We start from the raw sequence: 26,512 nt of genomic DNA, 5'->3' as shown, positions 1-26,512 counted from the left end.
AGTGCCTTTAGATTAATCATTACAATTCAAATACATGTATCCTATGTATTTTTTGTGCAAGTTATTTCTGATTCTTTATAAAAATCTTCAATAAAAACTGAAATCACTGTCTACGGGGGCTTTCTATGGTGAAATTTGGTGGCGGGCTCAAGAGAAGGAGTATTTAAGTATAGTAGGGAAAGAGGGCCAAACAGGAGCGCCAAGCAGCCCAAAAATGATTTTGTTTCTTTGTCGTCAAAAAAATAACTGTGTCAACAGCAGATCTAAAATGTATAGACATCACACGACAGGGAAGGCTGTTCTTAGTATGCAGCTCACTGCCGCCCTCTGGTGGATATGGTGATAAATGCTCCTGTACATGAGACAAACTGAAACAACCAGGGGTGCCTCTGGGACTCCAGAATCACTGACACATTTGAGTGAGCGTATGACTCACTCAGTCAGGAACATGGTCAGTCAGTTTCTATTTGGCCACTCCCACTATAGAGAGTCACAGAGATACAGGGAGCTGGTTTGGCAGTGGTCAGTGTTGGATTGACTCACAGATCTTTAAAATAGGTCAAATGACTGAAGTAGTGGGACAGGTACAGTTTGTTGAAAAAGTAATCCAGATGGTTTAATAATCTCTGTATTTATGCAGAATGTACTGCATTGATAAATAAATAAATTGATAAAAAAAGTTTCTCAGAACAGGGGAGAGTGCACCAAAGACTTTGAAGAGCTCTACACAGCAGCTGACTGGGAGATGCAGGCGGATGTCAAGAGGTAACTAAAATGTCTGGAGGAAATGACCAACACAAGCCTCAGTCCAGACATCGTCTGGTCGAGAGGCGTGAAACAGCTCATGGAGCTCACAGTGCCCTGGGACGAGAGGCCAGCACAGGCACACGAGTGACTCACACCAGCCCCTCACCCTGGAGAGCCAGCAGAAAGGAAGAAGCTTTCCTTCCTTCCTTTCTGAACCTATAGGTGGCAAAATTATTGGGAACCGTAACAATTATTGTAAATAAGTTCGGGAACCTTATTGTGTCACTCCATCACTTCATGTTTCACTAGTGGTGAACAAACACGCAAAATGCCTTTGTCATGCTTTTGGCATTTCAGCCAAAGCCAAAGAACTGTCCATTTGGAAGAGACTGATGGTAATTGACTGTCACAAGTCTGGTAATGGGGAGATCACCATGGAAGGCTGGCACATAGACAGCCCTGACTGAACACAATAAACAAAACCAAGCATGTTGAGTTTGCCAAACATCATTGAAATTATGACTGGAAGAGAGTGCTATGGTCAGATGAGACCAAAATTTGCATGAGGAATGATGCACGGAGAATCACCTCATACTGCACCGATACTGTCAAATACAGAGCTGGATCATTCACATTTTGGATATTGTCTGTTGCTAGTTGTCAGGGGGCACTATTTCAGATCAATGGCAAAATGAATTCAACAAAGTACCAAGACATTTTGGCAGAAAATCTGGTTAGAAGCTGGGACATGGTCGTAAGTAGATTGACTGCAGGACAATGACTCTAAACATAAGTCAAAATCCACACAGAAATGGTTAAGAAAAAACAACATCCATGTTCTGAAATAGCAATCTCAGTCTCCGGACTTAAATCCTATTAAAAACCTGTGGTCTGAACTGAAGAAAGGATAAGCATAAACCAAAGGATATCAATGATTTTATTTCTGGTGGAATTGTAAAAAATCCATCCAAATGTGTTTTCTAACCATATCAGAAAATATAGGAGAAGTCTCTTGGCTGTCATGTTCAGCAGTGGTGTTTGCAGAGGGTATTAAACCAGGGGTGCCAATAATTTTGGCACCTATGGTTTTCAGAAATGTGTCATTATTTAATGAAAACATAAATAATAATAAAGATTCTTCTTTTCATCAAGGGTGTCAATAATTCTGGAGCCCACTGTTGGGATTAACTAACAAATTTAAACTAGTTGCACTAGTTTTTAAATTATTATAATTGTTTGATGGTCTTTGTATCTGTCATTAAATCTTTCCATATCAGTGATCAGTACTGTTGTAGGCTTGGCTAATTTCTGCTGATACTGCCACTTTTATGGGGAAAGCTTAATTAACAAAGCTTGTCATCACTTAGCCATTTGATCGAAAACTTTTGTGATACCGGTTCAGGCTGGTTGCAATTGTTGGTTTTGCGAACCCAGCTAATGCTAAGAAACCTTGGGTATGTTGTACTATACTCCCCAGAGTTAAACAGTGAGGAGTGTCCATTGGGATATACAAGTCCTGGAGACAGCTTCCGCTTATCATTTCCATGGATTCCTACGGACACCAGATCATGCACACTGCATACCACAACAGGAAGGAGTGAATAGGAATTAAACATTTGTATACCTTCTGTGCGGCTCATAAAAAAAAAGAGACATTAGAGAGCAATTTGTTCAGTGCAAAGAAATTTTACAATTTAAACATACTGTCCAAAATAGCATAAATTTGCCAGGGTAAAGTCATAGTTTGAATTAATGTCAATGGGGAGATTTAGGCTTAATAAACTGCAATACCTCTGGTAACCACTGGAGTGTGCTAGCTTCAAGCGAGCTGCATCTCTGCCATGTGAAGGTCCTGCAAGGTGATTGGCAGGCACTGTAATCAATGGAGGGCCAGGGAGAAAATTAATTACATTGCTGCTAATTGAATGCCTTTAGCTGTAGCCAATGTTAATTGTTTTTCTCCTTTAAAGTTTTTCTCAATCGCTTTGGCACATTTCCCACAACATTTATAGGAGCATTTGCCAAAACATTTCATGCATACAGTGAAATGTTATGGTTCTCCACCAAAAATGCATCCCTCACTCGAAATCTTTAACTCATTGTTTCAATGACTCAGTGTGATCAAAATGAAAAGTCCCTTCATCATTGTTTGAAATCAAGACAGTCAAAATGGTTAGAGAAACTGTCTTTTTGACAGGGACCATCGTCTTTCGAAGAGCATTTGTTCCAGTAACGTCAAATTAGTCTCTCTTTCTTCAGTACAATTTTTCACACTGAAATATGTAAAACACCTCTGGTAAGAGACTGGACAACAATCTCACTTGTTGAGAATCAATCTTACGGTGACAGAGTGCAATACAGTAAACAGAAAACACAACAATGCAGGAGAATCAGTTGTAAATCACCAATACATCACAGTTTGTGTTTTCTTTATGAACGTCAAAGATGCATTGACTGTAAACAGAAATAGCATGAAGAATGAACGCCTGTTTTCTCTTCTGAATGTTTGTATAATTGAAGACACCGACCGGCCCACATCATCAACCAGCCCTCTGCCATTGTAAAACCATGGTTGATTACATGGTCCACAATGGTGGCCCTCATTCCACAGGAGACCATGTGCCTCTTCTGGCTCTTCCTCTGTTTTGTGGCCTTCTCCTGACCACACCACCACGCCTCCAAACCTCCCCTCCGAGTCACTCCCCACACCCTCAGAGCAGCGGCCCAATTATGCCTCTCCCTCATGGGCCCGCCATACTTGGATCTGGCAGGAGTGTGATCCCCAGGCCATGGTGTGCAACTGCATCGAATGACAGAGCGATGCCTTAGTGACTGCAAGCTCAGTGCTGCTACAGTTCCCACTGTCTTTGTACTCTGGCTTGAGTCCATCTCTAAACCTGAGGGATAGAACAGGGATGACCAGACAGATCACATCTCTCTTTACAATGCCTACTCTGCTCAGCCTCTGCTGACTACACCTTCTGCAACTGTTGGCAGGAAGCCATTCTCTCTATCATGCCATTTCAGAGAAACAAAACTAAACGCTGTCCTGTCAGTGTGCACAGTAAAAAGGTTCTGTTGTATTGTTGTATTGTCTGTTGTCTTGACTCTACTCTGCTCAGCCTCTGCTCACTACACTTCCTGCAACTGTTGGAAGTCTGTCATGTCATGCTGTTTCACAGAAACTAAACTAAACTCAGTCCCTGTCCCTGTGTGTGGATTAAAATAAGGTTAGTATCTAGGTGGGACTGCTCAGAACGAGAAACATCTTCCCTTCTTTCTCAAAAAGATTTAGAGAAACTATACACCATTCTGTACAGAAACTAAACTCTGTCCATTTGAGCAGTAAAATGTCACAGGCTGCAGGTCTTATAGATCACGCCCAGTTGTGCTGTCCAATTTGTCTGGATCTATTGAAGGATCCATATTGGTTTTGAGTCCGTGGGCCATGTGACCTGGAAGCTAAAAAAATGAGAGATTGTGTGTTTGATGACTTACTGAAAGTCTGCTCTCTCTACACTCACTGCTCAGCTTGGCCTCAGTCCAACACCACACCTCCTGCAGCTGTGCGCAGAACCAGGAAGTAATTCCCCCTCTCTCTCTGTCACGCAGTTTCAGAGAAACAGAAACTCTCTGTACGTGTGAGAGGCAGAATGGCTGAAGCCAGTATCTCAGTGGATCAAGACCAGTTCAGCTGTTCGATCTGTCTGGATCTACTGAAAAATCCAGCGACTATTCCCTGTGGACACAGTTACTGTTTGGGCTGTATTAAGGGCTGCTGGGATCAGGATGATCATACTGCTGTCTTCAGCTGTCCCCAGTGCAGAGAGACTTTCTTCCCAAGGCCTGTTTTAAGAAAAAACACCATACTGGCTGACGTGGTGGAGAAACTGAAGAAGACAAGACTCCAAGCTGTTCCTCCTGCTCACTGCTGTGCTGGACCTGGTGATGTGGTGTGTGATTCCTGCACTGGGAGAAAGCACAAAGCCGTTAAATCCTGTCTGGTGTGTCTGGCCTCTTACTGTGAAACTCACCTCCGGCCTCACAATGAATCTCCTGCCTTTAAGAAGCACAAACTGGTCAAAGCCACTGGAAACCTGCAGGAGAAGATCTGCTCTCATCATGACAAACTGCTGGAAGTTTACTGTCGTACCGATCAGCAGTGTATCTGTTATCTGTGTACGATGGATGAACACAGAGGCCATGATACAGTCTCAGCTGCAGCAGAATGGACAGAGAAACAGGTAGGGACTGGAGCTCTTATCCACAATTACAGTGATCGTAGTGACAACCTGCAGACTTATCAATTGTAGTTTATGGACTATGTTGAATGTTTTTATGAATCACATTTTTAAATGTTTATGAAAACTATGAGAAATGCACATTACATTTAACTCTTGTGTAGTCTTAACATTCTGTATTTTCCCCTTGTCCTAAGGGTGAAAAATGATCCAACTTCTCTAAACTCCGAAAATAAAGCAGCTTAATTGAATTAAAAATCCCAAATCTATTTTGCAATAAGAAAAAGCCTGTAACTCATCACAAACTGCTTCATCAAATTTCAAGTTGAAAAAGATTATTGTGGCGGGTCATTTTTGACCCTGAAGAAAACACAAGAGTGAAATATTAAATATTAACACTCCTATAATGTTAAGATCTTTTGACCTCTTTTATGTCTGGGGTAAAATTAAGACCAATAGTTCAGATAAACACACAATTATTGTATTAGAAATAGTTTGCCACCTTGGTTGTGTTAGTAAAACAAAGTTTTACCAGGAACCAGTAAGATGACCGTTGTCACAGGAAGAAGCAGATCCGATGTTCGTCATTAGAAAACAGGAAAGTTTATTACAATCAGGAAAATGTTCCAAAGAGCTATGGTGTTTGGGGTGTTTTAAAGGATTACATTTGCCTATATTCAAATATGTCTACAAATCCAAGTGTAACCTCTGATTGGTGGTAAGGAATTGCGCCTATCCCGAGCACCTCGGATTGGGCCATTCAAATCCTTAATGGTTGCGAGGCCTTGCCCCGCTCCCCCCTGGAGTCCAGTGGAAAATCCCCAGAGGGGGAACCTTGAAACTGATAGCGATCATTATCATATGTGAAGTGGTCCAATACACAAATTTGTCTGTCTTCCAACAGTTGCCACGTTCATATTGTTTCCAAAATTACTAGCATTTTATCCATAAATATGAAAAATCCACCAGAATCATCCACAAAAAAATCTGAGATTAAAATAAAAATGGTTGTATAATTTCTAACATTTAGGGGTCAAGAGAACCCCACACAACACATTTGTATGCAACGTTGGTACAGGATTTAGCGTAGCAGTATGTTTACCATTTAATCCCACCAAATTATAAAGTTTGAAAAACCATAGAGTATCAATCTGAAACAAGATCAACTGATTTTTAAGAGATGTCAAACAATAAAGGGTTCAAATTGACCCAAAACATTGAGCCACGGACCCCTTGCCGAGCTCAGACCTCACGTTCCCACGAGCAGTACCTCACCATGAGGTGTCTCGGGGACGAAATCAAGTACTCCGAACGTCCTGGAGCCCTGGTAAGTTCTACTGAACTTCCAGCCCAGTCTCGAAGTGAAGGGTGTGATGCAAATCTGGTAATCGATGTCCTGTATTCAATGTATTTACTCTAAAGACTCTTTGTCACATATGATTATAGTAAGATATATTTTATTATAATCAATCAAAAGAATAGAGTTGTACAGATTACAGTGTACATATCATCTTTTGCAGTTTGCTAATCACATGCAAGTTACATATACCCCTCTTAGCTCTTTCTAAATTACCTTTCCACCACGATGTTTAAAAATCAAGGTACACCCCTCCAATATCCATCCTCTTTGGCCTTAGCCTTATCCTATAGCTCCCCCTTCTTGACGTTTAAAAAGAAACTATTCCTATAATATTATATTTATCTAAATATGATAATTTCTCTACATTTTTCTACTTTATATAGTATCCTAATAAGAAATAAAAGATATATAAAAGTAAACTTATAATATGTTACTTTTCCTACTTCTACAAGTAATATAGATTATAATTACCACTCCAGCTTGGTTATAATTGTTCTGCGTGGATCTTTCTTCACCAGCTCGTAGATATCTTCTGAAGCCAAATTCTGGGATCCTGCTCTAAGGTCTAAAAACTTATCCCTTATATATCTTTTTTGTATACAAAAGTGTACCTTTTTTGATAAGAAATGTCCCCATTATGTCAAGCGGGAAGACATTTATCTTTTATATAACTTGTTTTTCAATGACCATATTAATTATTTCTGTTTTTCCAATTGTCATTTTCTCATACCTCCAAAGAACCGTCCCCAATATTTTATTTCATGGGCCCCTCTGGTTTGGGAATTTCCCCCATTTTAATATATGAGTGGAAAAACACTAGCCCTTATGTTGTTTTTAATGAACCTATTCATCACTGGTGTCTGTGTCAGTTTCATAATCTTTCCTTGACTTCCTCCAAACTTTGATTTCATGTAAGCCAGACGTTAAAGCCTGCCACCATCCCAACACCCTCTTTAGGTGCCCCTTTTTGTGGCGCCTTAAGGGGTCTACAAAGGTCATCCAGCTAATAGGTGAGTGTAATTCATCATTCAACTCCTCTATAGTCAGTCCTTTAAATCTATTCGATAAATTATTTGTGTTATCCTCAGAGAGGCCCGTGAAGCCTCTTAATTTTCTCTCGGTATTGACGTCCATGCCATTTTCCTTATCTCTTTTACATTTTTCAATCTCCTCCTGCTCTTTGATTTCCCAATTATTTTCATTGTCTTTCTCATCCTGTTTTTTTAACCAGGCCTCGTGCTCCTCCCCTGTAGGAGCCAGCCCACACGTGTCAACCAAGTATGTTATCACATCTATCGTCTCCTTGAATGCAAAACTCCCTGGGTCCCCAATTTTCCGTTCTGCGTGTTCAGCCCCTTCCATGGTCATGCTAGAACACATTCTACGCATGGCCTCAGTCAGGCCTTTAGCCTTGCTCTCTAAAACCCTGAATCTAAGTCCTCTGACTTCAGACTCCTCAGTATCCATATACGGTTGTACATTTATTTTATACCATATACTTTTCCTCTTACGGGAGCTTTTACTCCTACCCCATTGGCGTGTGCGAGGGGTTAACAATGCATTCCTGCTTAACCCATCTTCTGTCAATCTCTCATCAGGAGGGCCTAGGGCCGGGTCCTCGACACCCCCTTCAACCCCTCGCACTAAGCCAATCCTAGCCTGTAAGTGCTTCTCAATTAACTCACATAGCTTTATCATCCAGGGATCAAATGGTAAGGAGTACCAAGTACTGACTGGGCTCCCATCTGTCAGTCTTTGTGTAACAATATCTAACATGGGTCCCCCTTTTGTTTTAATTATCGACACTCTTTTTCTCGTAAGCAACATAAAATCGCACAATATTTGTCCAGGTACTCTAGTTTTTTCTCCTAACACCCCCATGTCCACAAAGTCATACAGCCACTCCTCAATAGTGGCTTCATATCCAAAGTCCTGTCCATTCCTGAGCGTTGTCTTCAGGTTGAAGCAGACGCATTCCAGGCATCCCCGCATGCCTCCTCGCAGCGTGAAATGGGCAATGTCTCTCACATCCTCAAAGCAGATGATGCACCGACTCCTTGGGATCTTTCCTCCTTCAGGTTCAGGGATACAGCGTGTAATCTGGAAACTGTTCCTTCCATCGAGGAAGGCTTGTTGTTCCAGGAAAGCCTTTCTGTACACATCACCACCTCCTGTCCTTGGTTGGTACTTCTCCTTCAGAGGTATACCCCAAACTGTCTTTAAAAATAAAATAATATATAGATAATACAAACCCCTTCCCCACATAGTTCTCCCCGTTCGAGTGTTTTTACAGCTGTCGAGAGGGTACTTTTTTCCTCTTGATTATATATTTAGTTTGTTGTTTCCCTTCAAGGTCTTCGTAGATATACGGAAATATATTTCTGCGTATTGTCACAATATCTTGTTTTTCCTCATTATAAGGATAGAATTTAATCATGCTGATACATGTTATGGGTGTGAATAATCCCTCTGACAATGGGTAATTTGGAATGTCTGTATATACAGTCATTGTATTCTCTAAAATTTCAAATTTTCCTCTGTGATTGTCTAGGTTGATAATATTGATGCATTCATTCTTGTTCAAGATAAAGCATGGGGTGCAGAGACTACCGTATAGGCCCCTGGCCCCCCTCCTAAACCTCACGGTTTTCTCACAGTTCAGACAGGAATCTAGTGGGGGGTATTTGAGGTTGCAGGTGTTAAATAACCTTTTCTTATCTCCAAAAGCAAACAAAGTATTCACTATATGATTACGATACCCTCCTAATTCTATGGGATTTCTGGGTGTATCTGTTTCATTTGCGAACCCCTCTTTTAGGGCTGTCACTGGGAATTGTGATTCACTGGCTTCCACTTGTTCTTTTTCCACAATCCATTTCCCGGTTTTATTCTGTAAGAGATCAAATACAATTTTTCTTTATTTTATATTATTTTTCCATCCTACCTCTACTAGAATATATAAGTTTTTCCATGCGCTTTTGATTATCTATATTCCCTAGGAACTTAATTCTTTTATATATTTACACGGTTTCGATTAGGCCCGGTGAATAATTTAGGGGTTTATTATTATTATTACTTTTTTTATGGATATACACTACAAGATTTCTCTTTTCCTTGTGAGAATGGTTATTTATTAACCAGCAGGATTTTTCCCAATCAATCTTAAACGTCCAACGGATCAAGTTACATCTCTGTTGGATGCATAGATTTATGTATACGGTTTGCTGGTTTGGTGAAGGAGGCCATGCAACTATTCTTACACGGGACATCTCTCTTTGGAGTTCATTTTTGAATTTGTAACTTCAGTGTGCGGATTCCTGTGAATCCCCTTCTTTGTTTGGAGGCCCTAGGCCTCAGGTGTCAATTTTGATTTTTAAGTCCACAAGATATATAAATCATTCTTTGGGCTCCTACCCCTACATTTTGGATTCACAAGTATTTGCATTTCCATGGACATACAACTGAGGACTGTTATTATTTGTGACCCATCGAACACAAGCATGATCAGGTATAGCATTTATATTATTTCTTAATACCTGCCTATTAAAAAAATTAGACTTTAGATATCCCATAGCCAATGCATGTTGTGTTAATACTAGCCATTTAGTAAATTTGTAATTCCATATTTGTATTCATAAGGTGCCTGTTATTGACAAAAAATCAAATCTCATTCAGCATTCAAATTACATTTTGTTATCTTTGTCTGAAATCTTGTCCCGAAATCCGCATTCCAAATAAAACCATATTTTGATTTTAGAATTCAATTAACAATTCTTACTCCTAATGAGTTTAATTACTGTTACTATGTTACCAAGATTCAAATCAAGAGCTCGGAGGAGGGAACTCACCATGGATAGAGCTAACGGTATTGCTTCACCGTTATCCCGCACTCCCAGATTTCCTTCCCCTGATACATTCCCGATTAGGCTCATGGTTTCATAGGAACTGTTCCAAGTTGCCATTATTCCAATATGCTTGCCTCAGTTGTTTTTCTGCTGTGACCTGTGTCTCTGACTGTTCCAGGCTTTATACCTTATCTGTTTGTGTTTTGGGTAGCCATTTTGGTTTTTTAGGTCAGTATCCTTCACCCCTCTATCTTTTCCTTATGTCTATCTTAGGCCTCCCTTAACAGTTAGTGATTTCTTGCTGGGGTCGTCGGGTCAAGATTTCAGCAAAAGTACGCTGATGCTCATGCTCTTGTTTTTGAGACTCGAGCTTGTGATATGCATACTGTTGTCTATGACGCCTGCACCTTAAGCATACAAAAATGACATATATTATTCCTATGATTAATATTCCAACTCCTATAACCCATACCCAGGGCCCAAACAGGGATTTAATAGTGTCCCATCCCCAGGACATGATATTAGAGGTGGTTTCTTTAAACATATTTACTCCATTATTCACTCCTTGTTTAACTCCTGTCCAGATTGCTCTGATCACATTAGAGACCCCTCCTCTCCCTATAAAAATACGTTTACTTGTATTGCTATAAAGAGTTAAGTTTCTCATCCACTTATATCCTTCGTATACATGTCCTGCATTAATCATCTCCTTCCAAGCTTTCCATACCAGACGCAAGTCGTCTCGAAGGTCACAAGCTGGCTGTTGCCATATTAACTCTTTTCCTCTCTTACAGGTGTTATCTGGGGTTATGACCCCCATATTTTTAAGTAGGGCCCCAGAAGTCTGATTTACTATATACAACCTTTTCCCAAATTTGTCATTAAAATATATTAGTTGAGGCTTAGCTCCATGTTCTTGCTTCCCTGTGTAATTAGTTCTGAGCGGTGGCACGAAGTGGTCAGGGACATAATTTTTAAAATAGTCCTGGTTTTGTGCATTATTCCCTATATCTCCAGCATAGGCCTCCCACCAACCACTCATTAACGTATAATGAATCCATTCTTCCTTGTAATCTGTTTTAGGATCTTTTCCTTTCATAACTTTGTTCCAGTACCAACTTATCCAATTCCTAAGTTGTTCTTCTACGGGCCTATATCTGAAGGTTACGTATTCATCATCTTCCCAGGTGCATGCCATTGTCATTACACCCTTTTTAATGTCGTTTTTAGAGATAGATTTTTCCCTTATATCTTTTTCGTCTTCTATATATACTGATATTGCATACTGTCTCATTTCTTCTATCATCTCCCTTTCTTTCTGAAGTATCTTCTCTACTATTTCTCGAGAAGGTATTACTGTCTTAATCAATAACGATGGCATTGCTTGGATTGTATCAGCAGCCCAAATGCCCTTTCGAAATTTATCTTGACTCCAATAGGCTAATGTACACAGTAAAGTTCTATTCTGATATACATATGTATTTGTCCACCCTAGTTCCTTTTGCATCTTTATTGATTTATCTATTTTGGGATATTGTTGCGGGTCCCCTATATATAGACTAGTGAGTAGTGGTGTTGTGGGTCCCCATATTATTCCTCGTTGTTCTAATTGTGACCATCGAAGTCCAGTGTAACTCGGTAACCCTTTCCTTATAAGCAAGGGGTATCTAAGCTCACATCTCCTTGCCTTTTGAGTATTTTTTGTCGGGACCTCCCGCTTTACTTTATGCCCCAATGAGCTTGGATAATATCGAGTTTGCCTGCCTCTTGAACATTTCTGTTTCCCGTCTGTGTTGATACAGCTGACATCGCATTCTATCATACTGGATTTCCGACCTCCTTGAGTCAAATAGTGACAGCATGTTTCGTTTTTCATTTCCTGACCGCAATTTTCAGTACTATTTTCACTTCCTGGTGATGTCATGTTGTATTCACACCAGATCACATTTATTTCCTTAGTAACGCATGTGTATTGGTAAGGGACTCTATATTTCATTATATAATTTCCTAATCCTATTCCTACTACAAAAATTATTAACCCTAGTATTGCTAACCCTTTCTTTTCCCGATTTTGTCCCTTCTTCAAAGACTTACTGCGCAGGATTTGTTGATTTTTCTTTTGATTTCGGATTTTCATGTACTCTGTCAGCATTTCCTGATCGGAAACACCCGCTGAAGCACGACATTCTCGGCCTCCTTGTGCGTCGTTGCTGAGAAGCATCTCTAGGTCCTCCATTGTTCGGGTTATTTCTCAGTGGTATTGTAGTAGCAAAATCGTGGACGTCCTTGTACTCTGGCTCGGGGTCTGGAACTACAGGTTCAGCTGCTTTTCCGTCAGCGTCTGTAGACAGGGGTTCCACTGAGTGCCTAGCTGAAACAGAGTATACACCTTCGCCAACCCCAACTCTGGTGGTGACTGTTATGGTTAGTGTGTAAAGAGGCCCTGTGGCCTCGTCTTTATCATCAGAATGGTTGCGGCGAGGGTTTATCCGCCCTGTGGCTCCCCTCCGAGATTCCTCAACCACAATTGTTTCTCTCACTTGCCCTTTATCATCAATTAGGCCTTCTGCGCACACAATTAATTGTCTTCTCACCCCTTTTAATATCCCTTCTACAGGGAAAGCATGTAACCTGAAGTATGCCACTTGCCCTACTTTTTGTGCTCTAGCTTTGAACTTTCTCATTAATAAATCTGTATCACTGCTGTACCATGCTCTGGTTTTATGATCCCCAAAAGGTATGTCTAGTATTTCAGCATCTTCTGGTGGGTACAGACAATTTTTAACTTCCTCTTTATAATCTGTTAATCTCCATACTACTCTTCCTTCTCTATTTATGGCTTTTCGCCTAAACCTCATAGGTCTGGTATCTGTCTCTCCCCTTCGGTTAACCATCAGCAGCCAGGTGGGCCCATAGTTGTATGTCTGTTCAATAACATTTCTTAGTTGGTCGTCTCTTTGTCTACCCATAATGGGCTGGGCATATGTTGACTTTTCCTGACCTTTGGAGGTCTCATTTTTATCATAGGGGATTAATGCATGAGTGAGGCCCGCTGCTACAGCTGATCCCTCGAAAGTGAGTTCCCTACACTCATTACATGTCACAAGTTCCCCTTCTGCTGTTTCAAGGCAGCTACATTTTTTCCTAGGCTGCCCCCCCTTCTCAGGCCCCTCTATTTCTCTGGCCATGAGAAAAGTGGTATTTGTCGCAATGCTAATCCTGCACTGTCCACAGACCACTAATCTGTGCATCATTACTACTGGAGAATGCCCTGTCTGGGTTGTCATTCCCCATAGGGCGTCCCCTGGTAACCCCTCTATTTTTGGGGGTACTCTTGCCCCACCAGGTCCCTGATATCCTGGCCTTAATTCATTACATGAACACATGATGCAACAGCCTGGTCCTTTAATTTCTTCCAGCACTGGACAAGGTTTTATTAATTTCTGGCCCCCATGTTGTGCCAGGTCATGACCTTTTCTAGCTGTTAAAACTCTAAATGTTCCCTCTGTCTGTCTGACCACCTTGACCCAGACTTTAGGGAACAAGCTTTTAGGCAGTAAATATTTCTGTGATCCTATCTCCATTATATTTTCTTACACTGTGCTACTGAGGTTATTCCTCCCTTTTTCAATTCTACCGTGTTTTTATCTAACACTTTCTCTACCCTATCTATAGGTCCAAACCTCACCTTTACAGGGACACCTGGTTGTGGGCCTTGATTTCTAGTTCTGACTTGATCTCCTACCTGTAAGGGGCACAGAGGAGCGGTATTCACTACTGGTCTCCCTGTTTCTCTGGTTTCATATTCCCTTTGGAACATTTTATAAAAGGCCGTGCCCCCCCCCGTAGTGTCATAGTCATTTATCTGCTCATGTAATTTTATGAGGTTCTGATCCCAATCCTTGCTATTACAAGTTTTAGCTATTAATCTCTTCACTGTTTGTATCTTCCTCTCTACTATCCCATTTGCTTGGGGATGATAGGGTGGGGAAAATATTCTTTCTATATTGTTTTTGATACACCATTTATTGATAAGGGTATTCTTGAAATGTGCTCCATTGTCTGATCTAATTTCTTTAGGTTTTCCTATTGCCATTACTGTGCTTTCTAGCTTGGCTAGAATCTGTCTCCCCGTACCTTGCCGCAGAGGATGGACCAGGGTGTACCCAGTGCACGAATCAACTATTATCAGCAAGTATCGGTGCCCCCCTGTGGATCGTACTACAGGACCGGCCACGTCCATGCAAATACTTCCCCAGGGTACTCCCGACCTTATAGTTAATCCAGCACTCCACAGGCCGTGTGGTGTATTAATCATCTGGCATTGTGAGCAGTTCTTAACTACTCCCTTCACTACCTCTTTCAGCTTGGGTATATGTAACCTATTCTGTTCCAACTGGTTCTTAATTACATTATAAGAGAAATGTCCATTCTCTTCATGTATTTTCCGAACCATCGCCTCTCCCTCTGTCGGAGGCACGACTTGTTTAATCCCTACTATGGGCCATTCTTTTTTAGGTAATATAAGCAGGTTAACTTGAGCACCCTCTCCCTTTCTTGCAAGCTCATCAACTTCTCTGTTTCCCTGCTCCTCCCACATCTGTCCTGATGTATGTGCTTTGACATGTATGACCTCTATGTCTAAATCTTTTCTTAGTTCAAAAAATTCTTTCCACAGTGATTCGTGTTTGACATCTTTTCGTCTCATATTAGTCCATCCACAAATTGCCCATATATCTAGATCGACCTCGATCGTGGTCTGTACATATTTACTGTCTGTACACAATCGCAATTTCTTATGCCCCATCTGTACAGCTGCTTTTACTCCAGCAACGGCTGCTGCTACTTCAGCTTTTTGTGCAGTTCCTATCACAGAAAAAGCTTTCCTACTGAGTTCCTCTGTATCTCTTTTAATTATATATGCTGCTCGTGCCTGATCACTCATTTGTTTAGTCTTACTTCCATCTGAAAATATAGTAATCTGTTTTCCCTCTAATTGAGGATATCGAGGAATCATTTCTTGATCCTCTATATACAGTTCGGGTAATTCTTCTGTCTCATATTCCCAATCTGCGTTTAACAACATTGCAGACCAGGCATCCCATCTGGAGTTATAAGCTCGGGCAGTTTCAATGTCCTTTTTCATAATTCCTTTTATTGCGGGTAACGAGGTAACTATTACCGTCTTAGCTCCTTGAGCTATATTCATTATTTCGAGTTGATATCTTCTCATAAGAGTTAGTATCTTTTCTTCTGCAGTATATTTCATTTCTGTAGGTGAGAAGGCAGTAGTGTAATACGAAATGATCTCGCCTCCATCATTTGCTAGTATTACAGACCCTATTTTTATCCCTGCTCTCAGCTCTACTCTGAGTTTTAATGTGGGATCTCTAGCCACGGTGATTTTGGCTTGATTGATACCTTTGACCAGTCTCTCTAAATTTTCCTGATCCTGTGCCTTCCATTCAAATGGATCTCGCTGTAGCACTTTGTAAATGGGTTGAGCTCGTGCTTGATAATCAGGGACATGCCCTCTCACATAGTTACATAATCCTAGAATTTGTTGCAACTGTCGTTTACTTTTGGGTTGTGCAATTTGACTAATTTTATTTTTGAAACTTTCCGCTAGGGCTCGTCCCTCCTCTATTTCAAATCCCAAATAATTGACTTTATTTCGCCCTATTTGACTTTTCTTTAGGGATACTAGTAACCCATGTTCCTTCAATCGTTTGAGAATTTTCGCAATTGCTGCCACCGAAATTCCCACTTCCTGCTAAGGTTGTGGCTACTATTCCCCCATCTCCAATTGTCTCTGAAGCCCGTATTAATCTCATATAGTAACTGTACAACAGTGCCTTCGATCTAGTAGGGTGTTGCCCATAAGGGGGCACATGACTCAAAATTGCAGTTATATTTGGACCTAATTGAGCGGGATGTACATCTGCTGCTTGGGAGATTATTACCTTACGCGCCGTATCCTGTTGAGCCAACAGTAATCTACGTTCATACCATCCTCCCCTTTGATCATGCCCATCTAATATTCTACTAATTGCCCATGACACACCTGCTCCAGCACTCTGGCCAAGGTTGCATGGATCTGCTAAGTGCAGCGGCCAAGGAAAAGGCCTCTGCACTTCATGGAACAGTGATTCCACCGCTCCGAAATATATTTCTATATGGGGGTCTGGCATCTCACTGACAGCCATTTTCCCACCTATTTATAAATTGATATTTATACTATTACTTTATTAGAATCTACTGTCCTATACAGTTTTCTAATATTGTAACTTATTCTAAATTACTTCGATTCCTTTTGAGTTCGAGTATTTACGGTTTCACTACTTAGGTGCCTATCACCTTTCTCTTCAGTGCCAGTAATCAACTCGAGACCCTCGAGTAGGAATCCACTCGGACAATGCCTCAATAGGCCGTGAGCAATTCTCTGCTGCTCGAGCCCCACGTTGGGCGCCAAAATTGTCGTGAGCCACGGACCCCTTGCCGAGCTCAGACCTCACGTTCCCACGAGCAGTATCTCACCATGAGGTGTCTCGGGGACGAAATCAAGTACTCCGAACGTCCTGGAGCCCTGGTAAGTTCTACTGAACTTCCAGCCCAGTCTCGAAGTGAAGGGTGTGATGCAAATCTGGTAATCGATGTCCTGTATTCAATGTATTTACTCTAAAGACTCTTTGTCACATATGATTATAGTAAGATATATTTTATTATAATCAATCAAAAGAATAGAGTTGTACAGATTACAGTGTACATATCATCTTTTGCAGTTTGCTAATCACATGCAAGTTACATATACCCCTCTTAGCTCTTTCTAAATTACCTTTCCACCACGATGTTTAAAAATCAAGGTACACCCCTCCAATATCCATCCTCTTTGGCCTTAGCCTTATCCTATAGCTCCCCCTTCTTGACGTTTAAAAAGAAACTATTCCTATAATATTATATTTATCTAAATATGATAATTTCTCTACATTTTTCTACTTTATATAGTATCCTAATAAGAAATAAAAGATATATAAAAGTAAACTTATAATATGTTACTTTTCCTACTTCTACAAGTAATATAGATTATAATTACCACTCCAGCTTGGTTATAATTGTTCTGCGTGGATCTTTCTTCACCAGCTCGTAGATATCTTCTGAAGCCAAATTCTGGGAACCTGCTCTAAGGTCTAAAAACTTATCCCTTATATATCTTTTTTGTATACAAAAGTGTACCTTTTTTGATAAGAAATGTCCCCATTATGTCAAGCGGGAAGACATTTATCTTTTATATAACTTGTTTTTCAATGACCATATTAATTATTTCTGTTTTTCCAATTGTCATTTTCTCATACCTCCAAAGAACCGTCCCCAATATTTTATTTCATGGGCCCCTCTGGTTTGGGAATTTCCCCCATTTTAATATATGAGTGGAAAAACACTAGCCCTTATGTTGTTTTTAATGAACCTATTCATCACTGGTGTCTGTGTCAGTTTCATAATCTTTCCTTGACTTCCTCCAAACTTTGATTTCATGTAAGCCAGACGTTAAAGCCTGCCACCATCCCAACACCCTCTTTAGGTGCCCCTTTTTGTGGCGCCTTAAGGGGTCTACAAAGGTCATCCAGCTAATAGGTGAGTGTAATTCATCATTCAACTCCTCTATAGTCAGTCCTTTAAATCTATTCGATAAATTATTTGTGTTATCCTCAGAGAGGCCCGTGAAGCCTCTTAATTTTCTCTCGGTATTGACGTCCATGCCATTTTCCTTATCTCTTTTACATTTTTCAATCTCCTCCTGCTCTTTGATTTCCCAATTATTTTCATTGTCTTTCTCATCCTGTTTTTTTAACCAGGCCTCGTGCTCCTCCCCTGTAGGAGCCAGCCCACACGTGTCAACCAAGTACCTGGACACCTGGGCCCCGATAATTAATTACATCACATAGGGTGGGGGGCTCGGCGGGGTACCCCTCCCTGGCCTCCGGGCTTGGGCTCCTTGTGGGCTCTCCGGCTGGGGCCTGGGGCGCTTGTCCCCGGGGGGCCGGGTGCCCGGCCCTCTGGGGGTGGCGTGGGGGGGGTCGGTGGTCTTGGGGGCACTGTCCTCTTGGGCGGTGGGGTGGGGGCTTGGGGAGGGTGGGGTGGGATGTGGCCGGGGGGCCTTGGGGCCCATCTCGCCCTTGTGGCCGGCTGTGGTGCCCGTGTTGGCTCCTGGGGGCGTGGCTGCCCGCTTGCGGTGGGGCTGCGCTTGTCGGGTCCAGCCCCTGGGCGGGGTGGGGCGGTGCTCGCTGCGGTGCCTGGGGGGGGGGCACCCTGGGCCCTGCGGTGGTGGGGGTGCGGGGGGTGGTGAGGGGTGTGTGGGGGGGGCGGTTGGGTGGGGGGCTGCGCATGGCCGGTGTCCTCCTCCCACCCCGGGCCGCCCTGGCCGCTCCTCCCTTTCGTACTATGTTCACATGTCACTAGGGTTTTGGGGGGACGGTGAGGAGGGGGGATAGGTTCGGGGCGGCTTCGTCCTGTTTGCCGGACCCTGCCTTGTTGCGCCCCCCCCCCCCCCCCCCAAAAATGCTCCATAGACATCCACACAGCCCACAACTCACACAATCACACATACACACTACACGCTCACACCTAGCGCCCACATTGGGGGAGGAGCGGTGGGGGCCGGTGGGGGGGGCTGGTGGGTGCCGGCGGTGGGCGTCCCCGCGCTCCCTGGGCCCCCCCCCCTCGCCCTCGCCCCCCCGCTCCCGGCCCTGCCCGCCTCTGCGGGGCCTGGGGTTTTGCCGTCCGGGCACCGTGGTGGGTGCCGCCTCGCCCGCCTGGGGGCCGGGGCTCGGGTGGGCACTGTCGCGGCGCGTGTGGGGGGGCCCGGCTTGTTGTGGTTGGGGTGGGCCGGGCCCTGGGGGGGCCCCGCGCCCCGGGGGGTGGTGTTTCCGTCTGCCTGCCTGGGGGCGGGGGCCCCGGGACCCGGCCGGGGTGTGCGCGGGGGCTCGATGCTTGGGGGCCACTGGTTGGCGGGGCCAGCCGCGCCCTGTCGCGCCCCTCACGTCCACCAACGTTCCACAGGAAGTGACAAACCTGCTCACGCCCACTTACATGCGCGTATACACACATACCACTTTAGTGAATATTTGGTTCATCTTGATGCTAACCTCTTCTCTTGTTACAGCCAAGTCTTCAGTGTTGTAGTTGTCTTTGTACTGTCTTGAACGTATGTCTTGTTATGTTTGGTGTCTCTCCCCATCACTTGTGTCCCCCTCCCTTCCCCTCTCCTATGCCACTCCCCCCCCACCCCCCCCCCGCCCCCTCCCCCTCCGGCCCCCCTCAATCTGCGGCGTGGGGGAGTAGAGCAGTAACAGCCTACTCAGGGAAGAAGACGAAGACGAAGACTCGCTACTCCACCCCACCCCCCCCCCCCCATCTCATATCCCATCCCCATTTGCCTAAATAAAGTATGAAATAAGCAACAGGGGGAACATCTGACACCTCTGGAAGAATACAAGGGTACTAATACTCCCCTGTTATAGATCAAACTGGCCCCAAAACACACGGCACCCAGATCAATCATACTGCTTGCCCAAGATACCGGGGACACAAAAAAACAAAAAAATTTACAGTTTTTTACAATCGTTTTCACACTTGTCTCAACACCATGTCCACTTTTTCAAAACTCTTCACACAGTGTGCTTTTGAAACACACACCTGAGCAAATCAGTTAACCATTGGTGCAAAAGGCACTTCAACCACCAAAACACTTAATATTTCACCCAAAAGTGACTCATGCTGCCATAACTATAGCACATGCTTTCTCCCATAAGACTACTTTTTCACTCAATGTTCAATGAACTACAAAACACAAACAACTTGGAGCATTGCTAAATACATATATTATGTGTTTCCCTTTCCTCTATTTTTGCATCCACAAATATTTCAAGCCAAGCAGCTAAAGAAACTTCTGATCTGTTGGTTTGCCTCTCACAATAGATGTCATGACTGAGTGTGGTAAATTTACAGTAAACTGTAAATGAATGAATGTTTTACTATATTGGAAACCCAGAATAACATATAATTTTAATTTAATTTAATTCAATAATTTTTACTGTGTAATGTAAAACAATATATGATAAAGAAACAAATCACAAAAGCAACAGTATTCTTCAGAGGGTTTACAGTATTTTGACATTTGTTCTCACAGTGCAATATATTGTAATTCAGAAAAGAAAAATACAATACAATCAATTACTCAAAATACATTACAATCAATAACAAATACATACCAAAAAGCAATATTTTCACTATATACAGTAATTTGCACATATATTGTCTGCCTATCAGTATCAGAAGTCTACTGTTGGCCTGGCCCATCCATCCTGTCCTCTGCATTTGGCCATAGATTTTCATCAACATCACTCCAAATGTTATCTCTTTCTATACACCGAGGAAAACATCTCTTTGTGTGGCTTTTCCAGCCCTGGATGTGTTCCACTGTTATGTCCATACACCCAGCCGGCATTGCATCTGGAAGTGACTTTTCATGTGGGTGGTGGTCCTACACCTTCACATATATTGGTATCTGAGTACCTTGACACCCTCAGAGTTCCTGTCAAAGGGGACAGTGTACAACCGTTTCATCCTGATCTGATGTTTCTGTAGCACTCTTGAAATGGTTGTAGTGCTTACACTGTCAGTGTTTGGAAATATGTTGTTGTCTGCGATTATGTTGTTCCATATTTCTCTTAGCCTGATGCTGTTGTTGACAATGACCATCCCGACTATTGTATCCCCCTGTTGAGGCATAAACATTTTTCCCCTTCCCCCTGTGTGACTGTGTGAGGTAACCGCTGGGTCCTGTAGTGTGTCACAGACAAATGTGCACTGATACATCTGCTTTTTCTGGAGACTTTTCAAATCACAGTACTGCTGTAATATACACATCAATTGAGCTCCTTCAGTCAGAATGCTGCAAATACTGTATAGTACCTGTTGGTTTGCCTGAAAATCCTCACTATTGAAGCCACTGTGGATCTAGGCAAGTTTGGTTGAACCCTCAACCTGCTTCCCTCAGGGACAGACCATGATTTACCAATGACTGTGGCTCTGATTTCATCAGACACAACTGTTCTTGCTCTTCCGCAACGTATTCTTCCTCTGCCTCTGGCTGCATCCATTTTCCCCACCAAGGCTAAAGAATTCAAATGCCAATCCAAAGATGGCCCCTTTTGTGTATGTGGTAACAGGGCACAAACAACAAACACCTGGGCAGGTTGTTCACTGAAATGACAGCCAGGTGTTTCAGCAGTACATATACAGCAGTAATAGCGGAAAAATCTCTTCAGTAACAACTACATCTATATTTACCCTATATACGTGCACATTTCAATGCAAGTATGATCACTTTTGCACAGATGGTAACAAGGCTGCAAACAAAAAAATTGAATAAACTGAATAAACTTTCTGCTCAAATCAGAATGATCTGTCTTACGTATTTCAAGCATATAGTTTCATTTTTCTGCCAAAATGCAGCATATTTCCTTCCACAATGATCAGAATTTTATTGGGTTTTGAACTGAAAGTTAACTGTTTTGAACAGAGTATCTAAATGTCTGCAAAATTTGCTGTATTTGGACAAACTTTTGCTGGTAGTGAACATTGACTGAGAGAGGTATTCATGAAGTGGTGATTGAATGCCTTTAGTATGAAAGCAATGCAAAAATATCCACAGTTTAGTTCACATAGTCTAATGATATGGTGAATGTGTTAAGTGTTTTGAAAAAGTGGACATGGTATTGAGACAAGTGTGAAAATGATTGTAAAAAACTGTAAATAAAAAAAATAAAAATAAAAAAATAAAAAAAACAAAAAAAACAAAAAGAGAACTAAAAACAGAAAGACCATCATCTAGGATTCAAACACAATAACTTGTTGCCGTGGTGGAGGCAATGCTACACACTGCATCACTGTGCTGTTCAAAAATGTCATAGTCCTGTTTAATTCGGAACATGATAATGTAGTTGAAAACAGGATATACTGTACCTTGTTAACATGTTACATAAAAATAATGTGTCCACAGAAGCAGCTGGGGGTAACACAGAGTAAGTTCCAGCAGAGAATCCAGGAGAGAGAGAAGGAGCTGCAGGATCTGAGGCAGGCTGTGCAGTCAGTCAAGGTGGGTACTGACCAGAGGAGAACACCACAGCTGACTATGTTGGAGCTCAGTCAGGGCTCTCCTCCAGTCAGCCAGTGAGGAGCCCAGTGTTGGGCCATGTTCTAGTCCTGCGGGGCTCAATTTCACTGGCTGTCTGGGGTCCCAGTAAGATTGTAAGTCCTAGTTAAATTGTTCAGCCCTTCTCTCTCTGTGTCTCCTAACAGCGCTCTGCACAGGCTGTAGTGGACGACAATGAGAGGATCTTTACTGAGATGATCCGCTCCATTGAGAGAAGGTGCTCTGAGGTGAAAGAGCTGATCAGAGATCAGGAGAAGGCTGAAGTGAGTCGGGCTGAAGGACTCCTGGAGCGACTGGAGCAGGAGATTGCTGAGCTGAGGAGGAGAGATGTTGAGCTGGAGCAGCTTTCACACACAGAGGACCACATCCATTTCCTCCAGGTAACATCACTGGCTCTCTGACAGTCTGCACTATGTACATTGTACATACTTGGTGATGTGCGTTCCTAATTTATAAAGATTGGCTCCTGGCATCTGCACAGCAATATGTAATATTGAGACTGTTATCTGTCTGTCTGTCTGTAGAGCTGTGAGTCTCTCTGTGCCCCTCCTGGACCTGCAGACTTACCCAGCATCACTGACAGTCCACATTTGTCTTTTGAGGCTGTGAGGAAATCTGTCTCTGAACTGAAGGAGCGACTGGAGGACATCTGCAAGGGGGAACTGGTCAAAATTTCTCAATCAGGTTGAAAAAACTTTCATGAGCAAAATATACAGTCCTGTGTGGGAGCATAAGGCACCCTAGACTTTATTATATATATCATTTTTTATATATATTTATTATATATTTTTTTTTTTTCTTTCTGTGTGTTAGTATAAAAGAGCACATTTTAGATCATTTCCAAATATTCATTTTCCAAAAGATTTAATTTTACAGAGACATTTTTGTAATTAATTTTAAAAGGCAACATATTACTGTAAGCAATTGACTACTTTTTACATAAAAACTTGATCAAGACTGTTTGAGATCAGAAGCAAGGAGCCAACCAAAGTCTGCAGAAGAACTGTGGAAAGTTCTCCAACATGCTTGGAACAACCTCCCTGCTGATTGTCCTATAGAACTGCAGGACAGCGTTGGCTGTCTCAGAGTGATACAGTTTTACTTTGCAGGGTGGTCGCAAAAAACATTGATTTGATTCAGTTTTTAACTATTCAGCCTAATTAATAAAATTTAATGTAAAATGTATAGTACATTTATTTAGGACCGTTTAATTATTTTGAAAGAATCTTATCTGTACAGAATGTTATACACAGTTTTGCACAGTACTGTATTTTAACCAGCTTTCATTCCACACAAAACCAATGAAGTGCATTTTTCTCTCACTCTGTCTCTGCAGTGAAAAACGTCCCTACTGTAGAGCCCAGGACCAGAGAGGATTTCTTACAGTGTGAGTGCTCACTCTGAAACTCTGAGCTGGCCCACACACACACAGACACACACTCACACTCACACACACACTCACACACACACACACACACACACACACACACACAAAAAAAACACAAACACACACACACACACACGCACACACACACACACACACACATACAATGTCTTTTTAATCAGGTATTGTGCTTAAAATGTACCCTAAAACAAGTAAAAATGCATGACACTTTCATTCAAACCATTTATCATAACTTCTCCTATTCAATCATTGTGCATTTCCTCTAAAACAATCATGAACACACATGCATACTGTACACACATGTGGAGATGTAAAATAAATTAAATCATGCTGTACACTGATAGTATGTATGGAGAAAATAATGAATTATAGACAGACCTTACCTGTCCTCATATTCAATCTAAACTTTCTCCTCTATCAGATTCCTGTCAGCTCACACTGGACCCCAACACAGCGTATAAAAACCTGCGTCTGTCTGAGGGTAACAGAGTGGTGACCTGTGTGAGAAAGATCCAGTCATATCCTGATCATCCAGAGAGATTTAATGGCACGGCACAAGTCCTGTGCAGAGAGGGTCTGTCTGGACGCTGTTACTGGGAGGCTGAGTGGAGTGGGTGTGGGGTTTGTATAGCCGTGTCATATAAACACATCAGCAGGAAAGAAGGACATGGTGATAACTGTGGTCTGGGATATAATAACCTGTCCTGGAGTTTGTACCCCACTCACTCCAAATACTTTTTCATGCACAATAATGTTAACACTGTAATCCCTGTTCCCCCCTCCTCCAGAATAGGAGTGTACCTGGATCACAGGGCAGGAAGTCTGTCCTTCTACAGCGTCTCTGACACAATATCCCTCCTTCACAGAGTCCAGACCACATTCACTCAGCCCCTCTATCCTGGGTACTGGGTTAATTTAGATAATTCTGTAAAACTGTGTGATCTTTGATGAGACCACCCTTGGACAGGAACTCTGAGGGTGTCAAGGTACTCAGATACCAATATATGTGAAGGTGTAGGACCACCACCCACATGAAAAGTCACTTCCAGATGCAATGCCGGCTGGGTGTATGGACATAACAGTGGAACACATCCAGGGCTGGAAAAGCCACACAAAGAGATGTTTTCCTCGGTGTATAGAAAGAGATAACATTTGGAGTGAAGGTGATGAAAATCTATGGCCAAATGCAGAGGACAGGATGGATGGGCCAGGCCAACAGTAGACTTCTGATACTGATAGGCAGACAATATATGTGCGAATTACTGTATATAGTGAAAATATTGCTTTTTGGTATGTATTTGTTATTGATTGTAATGTATTTTGAGTAATTGATTGTATTGTATTTTTCTTTTCTGAATTACAGTATATTGCACTGTGAGAACAAATGTCAAAATACTGTAAACCCTCTGAAGAATACTGTTGCTTTTGTGATTTGTTTCTTTATCATATATTGTTTTACATTACACAGTAAAAATTGTTATTCTGGGTTTCCAATATAGTAAAACATTCATTCATTTACAGTTTACTGTAAATTTACCACACTTAGTCATGACATCTATTGTGAGAGGCAAACCAACAGATCAGAAGTTTCTTTAGCTGCTTGGCTTGAAATATTTGTGGATGCAAAAATAGAGGAAAGGGAAACACATAATATATGTATTTAGCAATGCTCCAAGTTGTTTGTGTTTTGTAGTTCATTGAACATTGAGTGAAAAAGTAGTCTTATGGAAGAAAGCATGTGCTATAGTTATGGCAGCATGAGTCACTTTTGGGTGAAATATTAAGTGTTTTGGTGGTTGAAGTGCCTTTTGCACCAAAGGTTAACTGATTTGCTCAGGTGTGTGTTTCAAAAGCACACTGTGTGAAGAGTTTTGAAAAAGTGGACATGGTATTGAGACAAGTGTGAAAACGATTGTAAAAAACTGTAATAATAATGTAAACTGAATTCTGAACACTTATTAACCCAGTGGACTGCAAGAGACTTTCGATTCTGTCCTCCATCCTGACAAAATATAAAAAATAATGGCTCAGAAACTGAACAGAGATAAAGCTGGAATAAGACAGGAAATATGTGGGTGTGGAAAATGGGATTCTCTGCTTTTATTTCTGCTTCTTCCACACAAGACTTATAATGCTTTGTAATAATCACACTGTTGACAGAAAGTCATTCTGTAGTTTATCTTCACGTGTCTTTGTACCAATGTGGGGTTGGCTGGCCTGCATGGGAGGGGTTATTGTCTTTACTGTAAGAAGCTGATTTCAGTACAAAATGGAAGTGCCTTTAAATTAATCATTACAATTCGAAAAACATGTATCCTATATATTTTTTGTGCAAGTTATTTCTGATTCTTTATAAAAATCTTCAATAAAAACTGAATTCACTAAGCCACTGTCTACAGGGGTTTTCTATGGTGAAAGAAACTTGCTTTCATTTAATAACCTCATGTTTAAATTTGGTGGAGGGCTCAAGAGAAGGAGAGTACTGTTTAAGTATAGCAGGGAAAGAGGGCAAAACAGGAGCGCCAAGCAGCAGAGGACCCACAGCGGTAGGCAGTGAGGAGGGGAGCCCCAGCAGGGTTTTGGGGCAGGGCAGTGAGGAGGGGAGCTCCAGCAGGGTTGTGGGGCAGGGCAGTGAGGAGGGGAGCTCCGGCAGTGTTTTGGAACAAAATTATATTGTTTCTTTGTTATCAAAAAAAAGAA

At 42.0% G+C, this 26,512-nt stretch overlaps 1 protein-coding gene across 1 annotated transcript; it reads left to right on the top strand.

Moving 5' to 3' along the window:
- The first annotated feature begins 4,384 nt into the window (after positions 1 to 4,384).
- Positions 4,385 to 26,197, top strand: LOC133114315 (tripartite motif-containing protein 16-like). The gene is made up of 6 exons (XM_061223602.1): positions 4,385 to 4,991; positions 22,255 to 22,350; positions 22,554 to 22,787; positions 22,932 to 23,091; positions 23,744 to 23,794; positions 24,234 to 26,197. The coding sequence occupies exons 1-6, from the start codon at positions 4,401 to 4,403 to the stop codon at positions 24,758 to 24,760; spliced, it is 1,659 nt and encodes a 552-aa protein (XP_061079586.1). The 5' UTR covers positions 4,385 to 4,400; the 3' UTR covers positions 24,761 to 26,197.
- The last annotated feature ends 315 nt before the right edge of the window (positions 26,198 to 26,512 follow it).

This window comes from Conger conger, chromosome 16 (assembly GCF_963514075.1).
Source record: "Conger conger chromosome 16, fConCon1.1, whole genome shotgun sequence".
Classification (NCBI taxonomy): Eukaryota; Metazoa; Chordata; class Actinopteri; order Anguilliformes; family Congridae; genus Conger; species Conger conger.
Note: the sequence above shows the minus strand (reverse complement) of the source record. Positions and strands in the feature narration are given on the sequence as shown.

Bases quoted from the DNA above. Each gene is read 5' to 3' on its own strand.
- LOC133114315 (XM_061223602.1), top strand. From the start codon at position 4,401: ATGGCTGAAGCCAGTATCTCAGTGGATCAAGACCAGTTCAGCTGTTCG. The intron at 4,992-22,254 runs GTAGGGACTGGA...ATGTGTCCACAG, and splicing joins CAGAATGGACAGAGAAACAG to AAGCAGCTGGGGGTAACACA. The intron at 22,351-22,553 runs GTGGGTACTGAC...GTCTCCTAACAG, and splicing joins AGGCTGTGCAGTCAGTCAAG to CGCTCTGCACAGGCTGTAGT.